Source organism: Radiomyces spectabilis, assembly GCF_025331425.1.
Source record: "Radiomyces spectabilis strain NRRL 2753 chromosome Unknown BYT42scaffold_10, whole genome shotgun sequence".
NCBI lineage: Eukaryota > Fungi > Mucoromycota > Mucoromycetes > Mucorales > Radiomycetaceae > Radiomyces > Radiomyces spectabilis.
This window is the reverse complement of record NW_026251935.1, coordinates 552,255-566,414: the sequence shown is the minus strand read 5'-3', so window position 1 is coordinate 566,414 and position 14,160 is coordinate 552,255. Positions and strand designations below refer to the sequence as shown.

At 43.8% G+C, this 14,160-nt stretch overlaps 7 protein-coding genes across 7 annotated transcripts; 2 read left to right on the top strand and 5 right to left on the bottom strand.

Moving 5' to 3' along the window:
* Positions 1-62: 62 nt before the first annotated feature.
* BYT42DRAFT_547926 (uncharacterized protein) lies at positions 63-687 on the bottom strand (the record flags this gene model as incomplete). Its single annotated transcript, XM_051565980.1, has 4 exons — positions 63-69; positions 245-440; positions 494-513; positions 554-687. 4 exons carry the CDS (start codon positions 685-687, stop codon positions 63-65), a joined length of 357 nt encoding a protein of 118 aa, XP_051421018.1.
* Positions 688-4,420: 3,733 nt separating this feature from the next.
* BYT42DRAFT_547923 (uncharacterized protein) lies at positions 4,421-5,179 on the top strand (the record flags this gene model as incomplete). Its single annotated transcript, XM_051565979.1, has 1 exon — positions 4,421-5,179. One exon carries the CDS (start codon positions 4,421-4,423, stop codon positions 5,177-5,179), a length of 759 nt encoding a protein of 252 aa, XP_051421017.1.
* A 94-nt stretch (positions 5,180-5,273) lies between these two features.
* BYT42DRAFT_578343 (amidase signature enzyme) lies at positions 5,274-7,588 on the bottom strand. The gene is made up of 9 exons (XM_051569282.1): positions 7,358-7,588; positions 7,161-7,299; positions 7,007-7,105; positions 6,832-6,928; positions 6,633-6,773; positions 6,386-6,561; positions 5,994-6,326; positions 5,807-5,927; positions 5,274-5,744 (listed from the first exon to the last, which is right to left on the bottom strand). Exons 1-9 carry the CDS (start codon positions 7,409-7,411, stop codon positions 5,354-5,356), a joined length of 1,551 nt encoding a protein of 516 aa, XP_051421016.1. The 5' UTR covers positions 7,412-7,588; the 3' UTR covers positions 5,274-5,353.
* A 317-nt stretch (positions 7,589-7,905) lies between these two features.
* BYT42DRAFT_49753 (uncharacterized protein) lies at positions 7,906-10,749 on the bottom strand. Its single transcript, XM_051564501.1, has 9 exons — positions 10,527-10,749; positions 10,389-10,455; positions 9,445-10,319; positions 8,982-9,362; positions 8,837-8,914; positions 8,527-8,772; positions 8,238-8,465; positions 8,127-8,174; positions 7,906-8,068 (listed from the first exon to the last, which is right to left on the bottom strand). Exons 1-8 carry the CDS (start codon positions 10,614-10,616, stop codon positions 8,163-8,165), a joined length of 1,977 nt encoding a protein of 658 aa, XP_051421015.1. The 5' UTR covers positions 10,617-10,749; the 3' UTR covers positions 7,906-8,068; positions 8,127-8,162.
* Positions 10,750-10,858: 109 nt separating this feature from the next.
* Positions 10,859-11,334, top strand: BYT42DRAFT_594784 (uncharacterized protein; the record flags this gene model as incomplete). The annotated part of the gene is made up of 3 exons (XM_051570796.1): positions 10,859-10,926; positions 10,998-11,145; positions 11,215-11,334. 3 exons carry the CDS (start codon positions 10,859-10,861, stop codon positions 11,332-11,334), a joined length of 336 nt encoding a protein of 111 aa, XP_051421014.1.
* On the bottom strand, positions 11,313-12,447 carry BYT42DRAFT_536430 (Alpha/Beta hydrolase protein). The gene is made up of 3 exons (XM_051565486.1): positions 12,284-12,447; positions 11,868-12,215; positions 11,313-11,762 (listed from the first exon to the last, which is right to left on the bottom strand). Exons 1-3 carry the CDS (start codon positions 12,408-12,410, stop codon positions 11,365-11,367), a joined length of 873 nt encoding a protein of 290 aa, XP_051421013.1. The 5' UTR covers positions 12,411-12,447; the 3' UTR covers positions 11,313-11,364.
* A 67-nt stretch (positions 12,448-12,514) lies between these two features.
* BYT42DRAFT_500248 (thioredoxin-like protein) lies at positions 12,515-13,367 on the bottom strand (the record flags this gene model as incomplete). The annotated part of the gene is made up of 6 exons (XM_051564693.1): positions 12,515-12,638; positions 12,712-12,780; positions 12,859-12,916; positions 12,980-12,997; positions 13,089-13,224; positions 13,290-13,367. 6 exons carry the CDS (start codon positions 13,365-13,367, stop codon positions 12,515-12,517), a joined length of 483 nt encoding a protein of 160 aa, XP_051421012.1.
* Between the last annotated feature and the right edge of the window lie 793 nt (positions 13,368-14,160).

Here is a 14,160-nt window from a genome sequence, read left to right as displayed (position 1 = left end):
CCTCTTCAGACACTCGGTTTCGTCCTTCATCTTGCAACCTTTTCCTGTGGATCTGCTATATTCTACTTTCTGTGTTATCCATATTTTATTTATATAGAACGTTGTTGTCTTCTGTGCCCAATTTGCGGCATGCTGATTTGTAGGTGGGAGGAGTGAGGGCCAATCCAGTTTGTGGCATTTGTTTCTAAAGGCAATAAGATACCAATGCATTTTTTTTATCTGTTCGAGATATAGCATGATTGACTTGAAGACTTCGGGTGCTTCAGAGCGGAGAGGGGGATACAAGACATTGCCGTCTGTTTCGGAATACACGGCAACAGCCCGATTGTAGACGTCGGCAACAATTTGTGGACAATCCAAGGCTTCAAACCAGCAATCCTCTGGTGGGTATTGAACGAAGTTTTTCAGTATATTGGCAACAACAATCTTATCCATGATTCCTAGTTTTTGTCCATTAGCGTCTCAGTCGAATTAGGCCTAGTCTTGCACAAACCTTCGCAGATACCGTCTTTGCTTTTCTTGAATCACTTCATCATCTCCCCTTTTGACCTACAGTGCACAACTCTCGTCACCACGGACAGCTTGTGCAATGCAACGGAATCCGCCTTCAGGGTCCAAAATCTGCGTCATTTTCTTCTTCTGTGGATCTTGAATGTTCAAGTAACTGATCGCCTTGATGACCATCATGACTGCCAGATCTCTGTGATTGACGAAGTTATTAACAATGCAGATACCGCGTCTAGCTCATAATCATACCTTTCTTTTTCCTTCTTTTTTTTTTCTCCTCTGCTTTCTGCTCCAACTTTGCCTTCTTGGCCTCTTTCTCGGCTATTATCTCGTACAAGATTTGGCGCCTTTTTGGTCCTTTAGGTCGTTCTTTTATTCTCGATGCCGATAGAAGGAGGCAAAACATGTTGGAGATTTGGCCTGCTTGGCCTTAGGCGGTTTTCGTCACCTCGTCAATTAGATCCTTTTGATCTTGAACGGATTGAAGAGAAATCAAGAGCAGGCCACAATGAAGGCGAAATTTGCTCTTCAGAAACCAGATTGAGAAATCTGTAATAAGTTGTCATCCATTATTAGCTTTTGAAAGGTTATGCAAAAGAGAAATTAATACAACAGATCACTACCTTCAGAGATGTCACGCACATTGAGACTTCCTGCGCCATGCTGGTCTTCTTCGTCATCCGCTTCTGCAAGTATAAATAAGTGATCACGACCAATATTGTGAGCTCATCTTTATTACTCGGAGTTTGCTGATCCATAGACACTGCGTTTTCTGTAGGCTGTTCGCAAGTTTCGTTGTATTCTTATGTATTACCAGTCCGTTAATATTTTGAATGATAGTATCATTTACTGTACTGGGTTCTTAAAACTTACCATGCTTGGTTTTCGGCAATCACGTTCTCGGTTTTGGAAGACATGAGTTCTTGCAATAACCAGATTTGCCCTAACCCACGGAACTAGCAATCATATTACTGAGAAGCCATTCTACCGTATAGACTCCCTTGCAGATATACTACCATCTTCTCTTTCATTGAAATCCATACGCCATCTCTGGTACAATAGATAACGGCAACTGCATAGTGTGTTGGACTAAAATATGCTTACATAAAATGTTATATTGAAATCTTACTGCCCAAAGGCATGCGTTTTGGGGGAATACAGCACCACGGAAGCTTTGATCTTCAAAAGCTCACTGAAAATCTTATCGAAAGCGAATGCGTGGATTTTCTGAATCAAACCTCCCAATTTCTGGTAGATATGGTACTGTTTGATATAGTGGGCCCAGTATTACAGGATCTCCATTTTAGCCTTATGCTGTCACTCGGTTTGCTAAAATAACAGTTACTTCACTGGCGTTTGATATTACTGTAGCTGAAAACAAACGTGGTTTGAGCGACTTACGCGTCTATGGATGATCCACATATAAATTTTGTCTGTCACAATACTGATGGCATTCGATGATAAATGAATAGAGTGCTTCAGGGATGAATGAGATCCTTTGACTCGGTTTGTTGATCGATTTCCCAGATGCATGTGTCTATACGTATGGAATCCCGTCCAATGCTTGGCTTCTTTCATCATACTGTCAAATAAGTGCATTTGCAAGATACTGATACATAGCGAGCATTTTCGATAAACTTACAGGTCGATATACTTTGAAGCCTGATTTCTTTAAATGTCTCAGTCAAGTTTACCACTTCCATCACCTCAGAGCTACCAGTTTTCAACATATACAGCTGCTCAATTTCCAAGCTCATTTGTGTATACAATAGGTGAACTCACGTTTTTTTTTTTTTTTTTTTTTTTTTTTTTTTTTTTTTTTTGGTTTTTGGTTTTTGTTTGTTGGATGACATACACCATCCTTCAAAAAATAGTCCTTTATTTCGCGGACCACTTCATTCATATCCTTGCTCCGTAAAAGCACTCAGGGCAATATTCTGAAACATCTCCTGGATATCAAGCTTCACGAGTTCCCTTCTGTCTTTATCTTCTTCCGCTACCTGCTTCATCAACTGGATCTCGAAGTTTCGTTGAAGGTGGATGTAGCACAGGATATTGTGTGCTGCAGGAAACACATTTGTAATTGCAGCTCGGAGCGCCTTGTCATTATCAGTTACGATTGCAGAAAGGAGGTTGAGCTTCTCTTCAAGATTCTCGGGCCAAACAGCAGCCTAAAAGACTTCAAGGCCTATTCATAGTTATGAATTTGCTCTTCGCGGATCCACGCACCAGCGATCTCAAAAGTGGCTAAGCCCACTTTTGTTGACATGACATTGCTGACGTCTTGTTTGGTATAATAAAAATAATGTAGTCCACATACATACATCCCTCTTTCATCGCATTATGTACATGTCCATGGATAAATCCCATCCTCAAAACGCGTTGTACCACACTCAAATCCTAATCAGTGAAAATGAACCTCATGACCATCTTTATTCAGGAACCGACCTTTGACATTAACAATCATGCCATAGAATAATCATGCCATCCACATTCTCAAATTCATCGTCTCCTTGTTAACCAAAAGTCACAAGGACAACCGTATCCTCTTGCCATTCATCTACAGTACATTCAGCGGCAATATCTACAGGATAAACGATTTTTTATAATACGATCAATTCAAATGACGATTCATCATAAACTAGATAAGCAGACATAGAATGAAGAATTGATCTGGGCCTTTTTTTCCCTTTCTTGTTTCTGAATAATCAGAGTCTCAAAAGGTTTCAGGTTTTTCTCTGTCTTTACATTTCTTTTATTCACAAACACCACACGTGTAATCGATGATGTAATTTTCTACGTTGCAGGCCGAATCGTAATCGAGCATCTTGCTATTCGTCGCTTTGACAAGATGGAAGTACCGGTTCTCGAGATCTTTCTTCACGATATTATGGATTCCTTCAGCGTGAAGAACAGTCAGGACCGCTTGAGGGTTTAGACCCGATTTGAGAAGCGTTCTGATCTTGGATTCCATTTCTGAGGACTGCGCACGATATTTGGCGTAGGTGCTAGTGGCTTGGGGCTGGGATGATTGTGTTCAGCACTCCACTCTTTGATGTACCAACCAAGTTTTTCGATAAAGCAGTCGCACCCGAACTTTTGGCTGTTGGTTATTCTTTTAACCTTTCGCCGATTCCTCGTCGGCATCTTCTTGCTCTTGAGCGGTTGCATTCTTCTTGAGTCTGTAAACGCAGTACTGTGTACAGATAAGCTTCAAATTATACTGGTTGGAGGTTTCGGTACTGAAGACGATGCTATGCTCTTTGCCGTAGATGTTGAAAGCCTCGCGGATCTCTTCTTTGGAAGAATACGTCTTCTTATTGGTAACGCCATTCTCGGTAACTTTGATGAGACGAGTAAATGCTTCAACTTGATCGAGCGAAGCGCCATTATCAGCATTAGCAAGAATTGAACATCGTTGGAGTTCAGCGCGAAAAAGAAAAAAAAATTGGGACACTCAGAATTTTGACCGCAATCAAAGCTTTGTTCCCGAATGCTCTTGTTTCATTGATCTACTGCAATTTCAATTTTATTTTATTTTTTCAGATACGAGGAGCATGAGTCACGCTCATTTGAATTTCGAGTGGAAAACCGAGTGTCTGTAGTGTTGGCCTAAAAGATCCATAGGAATGGTAATCAATGATAGACTCAAGCTATCTACAGTATCAATAGGCCCAAAATGTAAAATAGCTTAGTTTGGCTCTTTCCTATTTATGACACATCACTACAAGGATAGATAGTGCGAAAGTGAGTGGGTATATTACAGACCGTCGTAATTTTAAAGGGCAGAGCCACCGTTTCCGTGCTTTTTTATTTGTATCACGCACACCGAGCGGAATTCGGAAAAGCTTATAAATAACGGTTCAGTGCTCGCGAGCACCTGGTAGAAAAATCTCTCTGTATTTGCACCATTATGACCAACGACGCGAACGTTTTTTATTACAAACCTGGTTCCACCTTCTCTAACATTGGCTTGCTGAATTTGCTCGAAAAGCAGGTGATCGATCGTTTTACCCTGCAAAAAGTGGAACTGGCCAGGGGGGAAAATAACGAACCTTGGTACATTCAAGTGAACTCAAAGGGTCTCGTCCCTGTGCTTGTTCACAATGGTAAAGCGACGGCCGAAACCATCGATATTGGTCAATATCTTGATAAACAGTTCCCCGACCATCCTTTGCACGCCGACGACGCCCAAGTCATCGAAAAACTCCAACGATGGCATGCTATCCAGCTCAAAGTCATTGCTCTGGGTCCCAAGTCAGCCGATGAAAACACAGACAAGCGTGCAGCCGACTTGAAAGCGGAACGTGACAGCATTGAAAAGAACGCTCAGGCAAATCCCGCCTTGGCAGCAGCCTACACAGAACGTTTGAATCTATTTGACGCACGTGCTCAAGGTATCATGAGTTTTGAACGTCAACAACAACAAACTCAACTGTGGGCCAAACTGTTGGAAGATACGGATAACTACTTGGCCGATGGTCGAGAATATCTTCATGGCTCCACCTTTACGCTTTTGGACCTTCACGCCGTTGCCATGCTGTATGCTGCACAAACCAAGTGGCGCCTGGAAGTCCCCGCCGACCGTCCCCATGTCAAGAGTTACTATGAACGACATACTCAACGTCCTGCATTCGTGAAACTTGTGCAAATGAACACCGCCGCCAATTAAAAATTGGTCTCAATCATGAGCAACTATGCATTATTCCCTTCCATCAATTTCTGTGACACACACCTGCTTGTGTATCCTCAATGATGAATAAACTCATATTTTAATTGCTACTGCATCGGTCAACCAATAACCTGTGTAATTTTACTATGTATCTAGGACGCAACTTTGTTTTTTCTATTTACATTCTGAAAGCACGCGTGCAATACGCAGCAGTGAGCGATCGTGACCGTATTGACTTAATAGTTGGAGCCCAATCGGGTACCCGCTGTCGCTAGATTTTGCAAAGGGTATCGCAATGGCAGGCAAACCGGCCAAGCTGGCCGGCACTGTCATGACATCATTTACAAAGGCATCCACAGGACGACTTGAGTGTCGGCTTTCTTCTATAGTGGGTGCGGACGAAATGCCGCAAGGTGTTAAGAGGACATGCGCCTTGGTGCCCATCGATTCGGCTGCGGCTTCCTTGCTGCTGTAAAGTGGATTCGGCGATAAGAAAACGTCATCAAAATCGCGTTGTATAAGACGACGCGTTTGCTGCGCAGGAAGGAAATGCTTTTCGTAAGTCCTGAATAAACCATACAAGTTGAGCATGACATTTTGAAGAACCAATGAAGTCCAGCAATTTACCCTGCTGTAAGAACATGCGTTCCCAAAAGAATACGACGTTGGACTTCGGGTCCAAATCCCTCCGACCGTGTATCGGCATAGAGCAGATCATCCGCCGAGTTTTTATCTCCGCTGCGATGGCCTATACATCCACATGAGTCATTTTGTTCCTTGGATAATTTTTGTTGAAGCGTTTGGGGAAGCATACCATATCGGATCCCGTCAAAGCGTGCTAAATTGGAGCTCGCTTCTGCTAGAGCGATAATGTAGTAAGCAGGAAGAGCAAAACGTGTATGCGGCAAAGACACGGAGACAATCGATGCTCCTCTTTCTTTCAAGCATTGGATTCCACGGCGCCATGCTTCCTTGACTTCCAATGACAAGGGATCGACGTAATATTCGGCGGGAATACCGACGACAAGCTCTGATAAATCGTCGGATGACCATTTCTCCGCCAGTGCTCTGTCCTGACCATCCACAGCTTCCCTTAATGGTACAGGCATGGATGTAGGATCATTCTCGTCATACTGGGCAATTACATCTTGAAGCGGATTGGTTAGTTTATTGGATACGATGACAAAAAGAAAATCATTCACCTACCATACGCAGTCTGGGCATCATCGACCGTTTGGGACAAAATACCCACCGTATCCAGCGAATTGGCATAAGCGACCAAACCATTTCGGGAACAGCGGCCATAGGATGGTTTGAATCCGACCACGCCACAATACGAAGCGGGCAAACGTACCGATCCACCGGTATCAGAACCCAAAGCACTGTTCATTTACATTTATATTAATAATCGTGATCTCTTCGGATGCATGACAGCGGTTCGCTAACAACATACATTTTACACATGCCCAGAGCCACTGCAGCTGCACTTCCTCCCGAGCTTCCACCCGCAACACGGTGGTTATCTAAAGTGGGCTGTTTGGGACCGTCGAGTGGATTGAACACCGGTCCAAATTCGCTGTATATATTGGCCGAACTTTGGTTTTTCCAATTTAGCTATGCGTCGTCATGATCGAACGTGTATGCAGGCTTACCCCATACCAAACTCGTCCATATTGCTTTTACCCATCATGATGGCACCAGCATCAGTGAGAAGTTGCACTACACGTGCATCGTATGGCGACGTGAAATCTACACTCAATCAAATAGAAATAAAGAATTTGTCTTTAGTGCGCTGTTAACAGCATGGCTTCAACTCGGTCAATATACCTTTGAGCATATTAGAAGCACATGTGGTTGGCAAAGCGGTGGTGCAAAAGTTATCCTTGACAACGACAGGTGTGCCGTCGAGTGGACTCAATGGTTTGCCTAAATTGCAACAATTCAGCAACCAGCCCGTCGTGTTTTGCCATTAAACCAGTACCTTGTTGATATCGTTTGTCGGAAGCTGCCGCTGATTGCTCGAGCGCGGATCGGCTCTGTACCGAGATAAGCGCATTATACGTCGGATTGCGGGATTGTATGGCGTCAAAGCATTGGCTCCAAGTATGGTTTCTCCTCAACTATTTCAATTAACTTTCAACGGGCTATACAAAAAGATAATCACCAAGTATAGCTTACATTTGCAGAAGCCGACGATATACGAGCTACACCTAGGCGATGCACCGCGATCATGATTGATCTCAAAGTGGGATGTCAAAGGTTTCCCGGAAGCAACTGTGACAGCCAAAAAGGGCAACTGATTTTTGGAAATTCGAACCTCAGATGGCACCGACGTAAAAAAGGCACACTTTTGTTCTGCTGTCCTAATGACTTTGACTTTCAATTTGAAATGCTTATCGAACAGAGATGGTATTTATTTTTTTATTTGACCTGTATTTCTACAAAAAGCTTGTGTTATGATACAATTTCTACAATCATGGATACAATGGAATGGAATCAAAAAACTGTGTTTTTCTTTTCTTTTTAAATATTCTGGTCAACGTAATGGCCTTCACCGCCACTACGTTTGGTGGTTCCTTTAAGCCCCATCTTTTCGAAAGATCCTCTCAAGCCTTCATGGTCCGAGCCGTCGGACTCTTCATGTGACTTGCGTAGACGTTCATCCAAAGATGTAGTTTCTCCCTTGGTTTCCGATGTCGAGGGATCCAGCACACCCGGCGCCGAAGGTTTGTGGACCATCAATGCTTCGCGAGCACGTCTAAAAGCGACATCAAAATTGCTGGGTAAATGGTCCAGCACAATCGATCGACGTAGAATCAGTTCACTGGAAACCCGTTTGGCATCTGTTCGTTCTACGACAATGCGGGTATCGTTTTCCGGACATGGATCCTAAGGAGGATTGTGAGCCAATGGACTCTCTTTTTACGTTGTATATCATTCGACTTACCAGCCAAAATTGATAAACTTTGCCTGCCACATAAAGCTAAGAGGAGAACTAATCAGATCTCTTATTTTCTTTCCTCTCCCCTTTTAGTTTGCTAATACATTGCCCACTTACTCTTGGATTGCTCATGGAATCCAAACATCTTTTCCTAGCTTCTGCCACACGATCAAAGGCTGTTTTCCATTCTGGGCCAGTCGGTTCACCCGTAAAGAAAAGTTGGCTGAGACTGAGATGCTTAGCGGCTTCCGCACCTGCGAGGATCAGTTCCTTGATATCCATCATGGAACCATAACTCAGTTTGCTAACAAAATCATCGGCAAACACGATGGATTGAATGTGATCCTGTCATTACGAGATGTTAGAACGCTTGTTATCCTATGAAACTCAGCGCTCACCGTTTTACCTGGTATTTTTCCGCCAAATCCAAGCTCAAACCACATGCCGGCGCATATCCAAAGCATTGAAGCGTGAAAGGTTCCTCTTTCCCCTGTTGAAACTCATCCATGTAATCAAGTAACAAGATGGTCAATATAGCCGCCGTGGCCGCACCCAAACTGTGGCCAACAATATACAATGCTGACGTGGAATGCTTGTTGGTGTAAGCAACCAATTTTGGCGCAATATGTTGGAAAAACCACAATGCAGATGACTATGAAAATGGATAAGAAACAAAGGGTTTCATTCATGCTGCAATTTTATGCTCTATTTTTTACCTTCATGCCTTTATGGACATAGCCTCCTTTCCAGGGTTCATATTCACATACAAGATCGGTCATGGTATCAAAAATGCTCTAATGCAGAGTGATAGTGAGATTATATGAACCTGCCTTGCAAACCACCGCCAGAGCTTAATCTTACCATGGTGCCTCGGATACACAGTACGATCGAGTTGGTGGAACGATCGCGGGCTATAAAATAGCTGGGACGAAAGGCTTCGGTGGAGCGGAATTCGTAGGCTAGCATATCCTCCTTGGGTAAAGACAGATATTCTCTTACGGATAGCGTATCCGACTGATTGCGGACGGCATCTGAAATATACCCATTGCCATGACCAAGAAAGTTCACTCCTTTCCAACCATACGTAGCGACAGAAAACCGCCAAAAGTGGGAAGCCAAATCAATCTCGGAAAGGCTTTCCACCGTATCCCACGTCCGATCACGAGGTATGTCATTGTAAAACTTTTCAACCACACTGAACCCTGTCAAAATTTGCATATGCGACAGTTCAAAACCTTGCCCCTAAAAATATGCAAAACGAACCCCAAGTCAATGACCATAGGACCTTGTCGTTGCACAACCATCGATTGCGATTTAGACTTACAAAAGCTGCCAGCAGTTTGCCAATGGCACGTAGCACTTGATTCGTTTCTTTGGTGACTGTCCATGACCCGATAGCGTCTAGAATGGGGTAAGTCTTGAGGCTTTCGTTTTCTTCTTGCAGTAAATCGGGCGAAGGAGCATGTTCTTCCGTCATTTGCTGCATTTCTCTGGTGTGGTCGGTGGAGGCACTGGATTGAGAAGAAAGCCCAAGCCAAGAAGTGACGGTGCTAAAGACGGTCGTGCTTGCGGGCGTGCTTGCAGGCGGGGTGCGAGGTTCCGATTGTACTAGTTCGGTGCGACTGGCGCGACGGACAGAGTAGGAGATGGGTCTTCTTCGACGTTCGTTATCGGAGTCGCTGTCATCAGGGTACCCGTCTTCTTCGGCCAAAGTGGGTTTCTTTCCTCGTTCTTCGTACTTACGGAATTTGACATCGGTTTCCTGAGCCCGTTGATTGACAAGCTGTCGCTGGAAGTTTTCGGCGGCCAGCTGATCAACGGTAGGCGAATATCGGCTGATGTTATGCGAATGATCGACCTCTGAACCCCCATTTGATTGGTACACATAAGAAATCGTGGCTTCCAATGCTCCCATATTGGCGGCCATGGTTTTTTTTCGGCTCACCGAAGAAGTGGCGCCGGTCGACAAACGTTTATCCCAAATTTCGTAGTAACTGGTGAATGTCTCCGGCATGCCTTCCAACTGGCGCAAGCGGATTTCAGCACGGCCGATATGCCGGTCAGGCAATAACATGTAGGAATCATACAGATCCAGCTGAATGGTATCAAAAATTTGGGCATGAAAGCTGACATAGAATTCAAAGCATTCGTTCCAATTTCCCTGTGAATATTCCGATATAGATGATTGATGAATCTGGTCTGTAACAAGTCGAGGTTGTCAGAGCAACAGTAGAAAAAGATAGAAATCCATGTATCACTCGAGTTTACCTCCCATGGTAACAATGACATAAGGCCGTTTGACTGGCACATTGAGATAACAATTGATCAACTGAATCTATGAAGAGGTCATGAGGTGTGTGAGGCGCAAGGTCCACGAGCAAGTGGGAAAAGTCAATGTAAGCTTACCCTTAGTCTACCATGCTTGACCGTTGGTTTGGATTCTGACATTGACGACTTGGATGGGGAAATATGGCTCGGTAAAGTAGTGGGTATCATTTTTGGGTTGTGTTGGGCTTTTTCAAGTCTTTGCCTTTTTCATGTGAATCTGAGTTTGACTGGATTTTTCCCCTTTTTGAACAAAAATGGATTGTTGCGAGAAAACGTCATAGGTGCGATCGGCAGGTGCGAGTAGCGGGCTTTTTTTTCTGCTTTTTTATTTTTTACTTTTGGGGTCTTTGCGTAGGTTCTATCTTTTCGCCGTCCTGCCGAATTTTTGAAATTTCTTTCCGCTTTTCTTCATGTCCGCTTACGATCATGTAAGTGGGGGGTCGCTTAAATTCAAGGGAGGCGGCTCTCCATCCATCAAGTAAGCCTTTAAGCGGTGTGGCCATACAGTCAAGGATACAGTTATGATAACCAGCGCATCTCATTTCGTAGAAAGAAAAAGAAAAAGAGCAAATCCGACAAGGAAAAGTTGGCACGAGCCATTGAAGGATCACGAAGCGAAAGCGGTAGTCCACAACCTGTCAAAGTGATTGAGAAAACGGAAGCTGAACGCAAATTCGAGGAAATCCAACGCAAACGAGTAAGGACGACCCAACGAGTGTGTTGAGCATTGTGTTCTAATCAGTTAATTGTTGCATGCATCGATTAGCAAATGGAACGAGTCGCCAAGGCAGCCATGAAATCGCACAAGGAAAAAGTCATTGACTTTAATAACAAGCTCGAACAACTTAGCGAACATTATGATATTCCTAAAGTTGGACCAGGCTAACATCTCCGGGAAAATAAAAAAAGTGGTCATTTACAATTTGCACTGTCCTTCGTCCTGTTGCAGCAGCCATCGTTGACACCACTGAACACTTTCATTCACCATCGTCGGACACCACTCATGACCTACATCTGGCACAACGATATATTGCCAATCCTCATTTTCGCTGCCTTTGTGAACTTGTCGTAGTCGTTGAACAAACCCGGCATTGCTGGCGGCCGGTACGAGTTTATCTTTTTCTCCACTGATAATTAACAGCTTGGTATCTTTGAGCCGGTCTTCCAATCTGTCCGTGCGACGCTGAATGGCTTCGCACAGCGAAGCGGGTAAATGTTGAGCAGACGATAACCCGTTGTCTTGGAGACGAGTACGCAAAAGTCCCAAGAAATCGGCGGTTCCCACAATAGGAATAGATACCGTAATTCTAGGATCTACCAAAAAAGAAACGCATCAGTTTGACGAGGGATCACAAGGAAAAGAGAGAGACAAGGAAAGGGTTTTGGGAAAAGATTGTATGTGAGTGGGTTGACGTTTACCTTCAGCCGCGGCCATAAAGGCGGCATGACCACCCATTGAGAATCCGAGAACGCCCCAGGCTTGGATACGGGGTGGTGTTACGGTTTGACGGTCGAACAGATAATACTCCAAGACATCGATCAGGTCGGATATGGTTCGCGAAGAGGAATACAGCATGGCCCACATATCCAAGGCATGATCGGGATTTTCATGTCGGCCTTCTTTCCAAGCATAGTTGGCCTGTTTGTGACGCAGCCGTTGACCGTGATTGGGATGATCAAAAGTTACCACGATTAAATGTCGTTTGTTGGCCGCTTCATTGAGACCGCACAATGCTTCAGCAATAGGTTGCATCTTTTGCTCAGATTCTAATAATGGTCATGAGTGAGTCTGGGAATTGTCATTAGTCATGACAGTTGGACAATGATAAGCTTACGCAATCGACCATGCAAAGCAAACACGACCGCAACAGGTTGGTCAACGCCCTTGGCTTTGTGTTCGTCCAAGCCAAAGACAGTGATGGGCAAACCACCCCACACAAACATTTGCTGTTTAGAAACCATGACAAGAAAATAAAAGAAAAGAAAAAGAAAGAGATTGGGACGACCCTAGGGCCATATTGTTTTATTCTGACCAACTGAAGAAAACTTCGGGAAAAAGTTTACGATCACAGAAGCTTCTCAATATCAGCTTCCATTGATTTGGGTTCAGTGAGTGAGGAATAGCGTTGAACCACTTCACCGTTGCGGTTCACCAAGAACTTTTCAAAGTTCCACTTGACACGCTTCAAACTGTAATAAACATGAAAAGAGTTGAATGAGAACCCACTGTCTTGCCGTAAAAAGTAACCGTTGTATATCTTACCCCATAATGCCAGGTTGCGATTCCTTCAAGAACTTGAACAAAGGAGCTTCGTTGTCACCGTTGACATCGCTTATTTAAAAACAATAAAAAAAAGGTGAGCGTCGACTTACAAAGGGCGAGCCGTCGAATAATTGATAGGTAACTTACAGCTTGGCAGTCAAAGGGAAAGACACGTCGTATGTCAATTTGCAAAAGTTGCTAATTTCTACATAATGAAATGGTTGAATCAGTCAGTGCGTCAATCGAATCGAGCTTATGGACTAGTTACCTTCCGAAGAACCAGGTTCTGTGGAAAAAATAAAATAAAAACGTGTTGAGTTCCTTGGCTGCGCACGAGAGATTCACTTTTCCCCTGCCATTTCACTTTATCTTTTTACCTTGATTGCCAAATTGATTGCAGGGAGCACCAACAATCTCAAAGCCACGGTCCTTGTATTTCTTGTAAAGTTCTTCCAAACCACTATATTGCTTGGTAAAGCCACACTTGGAGGCGACATTGACCACCAAAACAACCTAAGACAAAAAGAGCGCGTTCAACATCACGATGCGAACCGATGGTGTGAAAATACAAAAAGTACCTTTCCTTTGAGATCACCCAAGTTCCAGTCGTTGTTTTTGATGTCTTTGATAGTAAAGTCGAAGAAAGTCTTGGCCATGTTAGTTCCAGTAGAAAAGAAACGTTGCATAAAGTTGTTAAAATGTTCCAAAGGGAAAAATTTCGATATTTAAAATGGCCCGGAGCGCCGTTTCAATTGGCTGGATTGCCGCTCACATAATAAACCTGACCAATACACAATCGTTGAACAACCAGAAAGCCCTTTGCTGACAAACGTCCCATGGCACCATCATTGGCTCCTATAATAAGCACTCTATCTCTTGGATGAACACATGATAATAGTAAAGGATCCCGTCATCTAATACACCATAACTTATACACCGTTAATTGTGGTGGCTGCTGATAAATAGGCAACGTGCTTGGTCCAAACCTGCAGACGCTTCGTCACACATGTGTCACAAATATGAGTCTATGATGCAATAGCAGTAAGGTCACAAAACCACTTCAAATGAAGTGATGCATCCAAAGTACAAGCAGGATTTTCTGCGCATCGCTTACGGGTTAGATAATTGCCGCATTGGCCAGGCCGAAAAGAGGGACAAAACCAAGGTCGATCAAGTTTACCAACTGCACGCAACATTTTGATGCTGTCTGCCCGAACGCTTAGTCATCCAGTGAGTTTCCTGTATTATTTGCATTTTATTCTAAGGACACTATCTCATCCTCTCGTTAGATGGAAGCTTTATCGAAGGGCGCTCCTTTACCGAGGAAAATGGATCATATCTCGTCCTCCTTTCCTACAAAGATGAGTCTGAATGGGTTCACTTGTCCCTCCTGAAGAACCAATGTTTCGCTTTGCAGGCACAATGCTCCTCATTAATGCCCATTTCGAC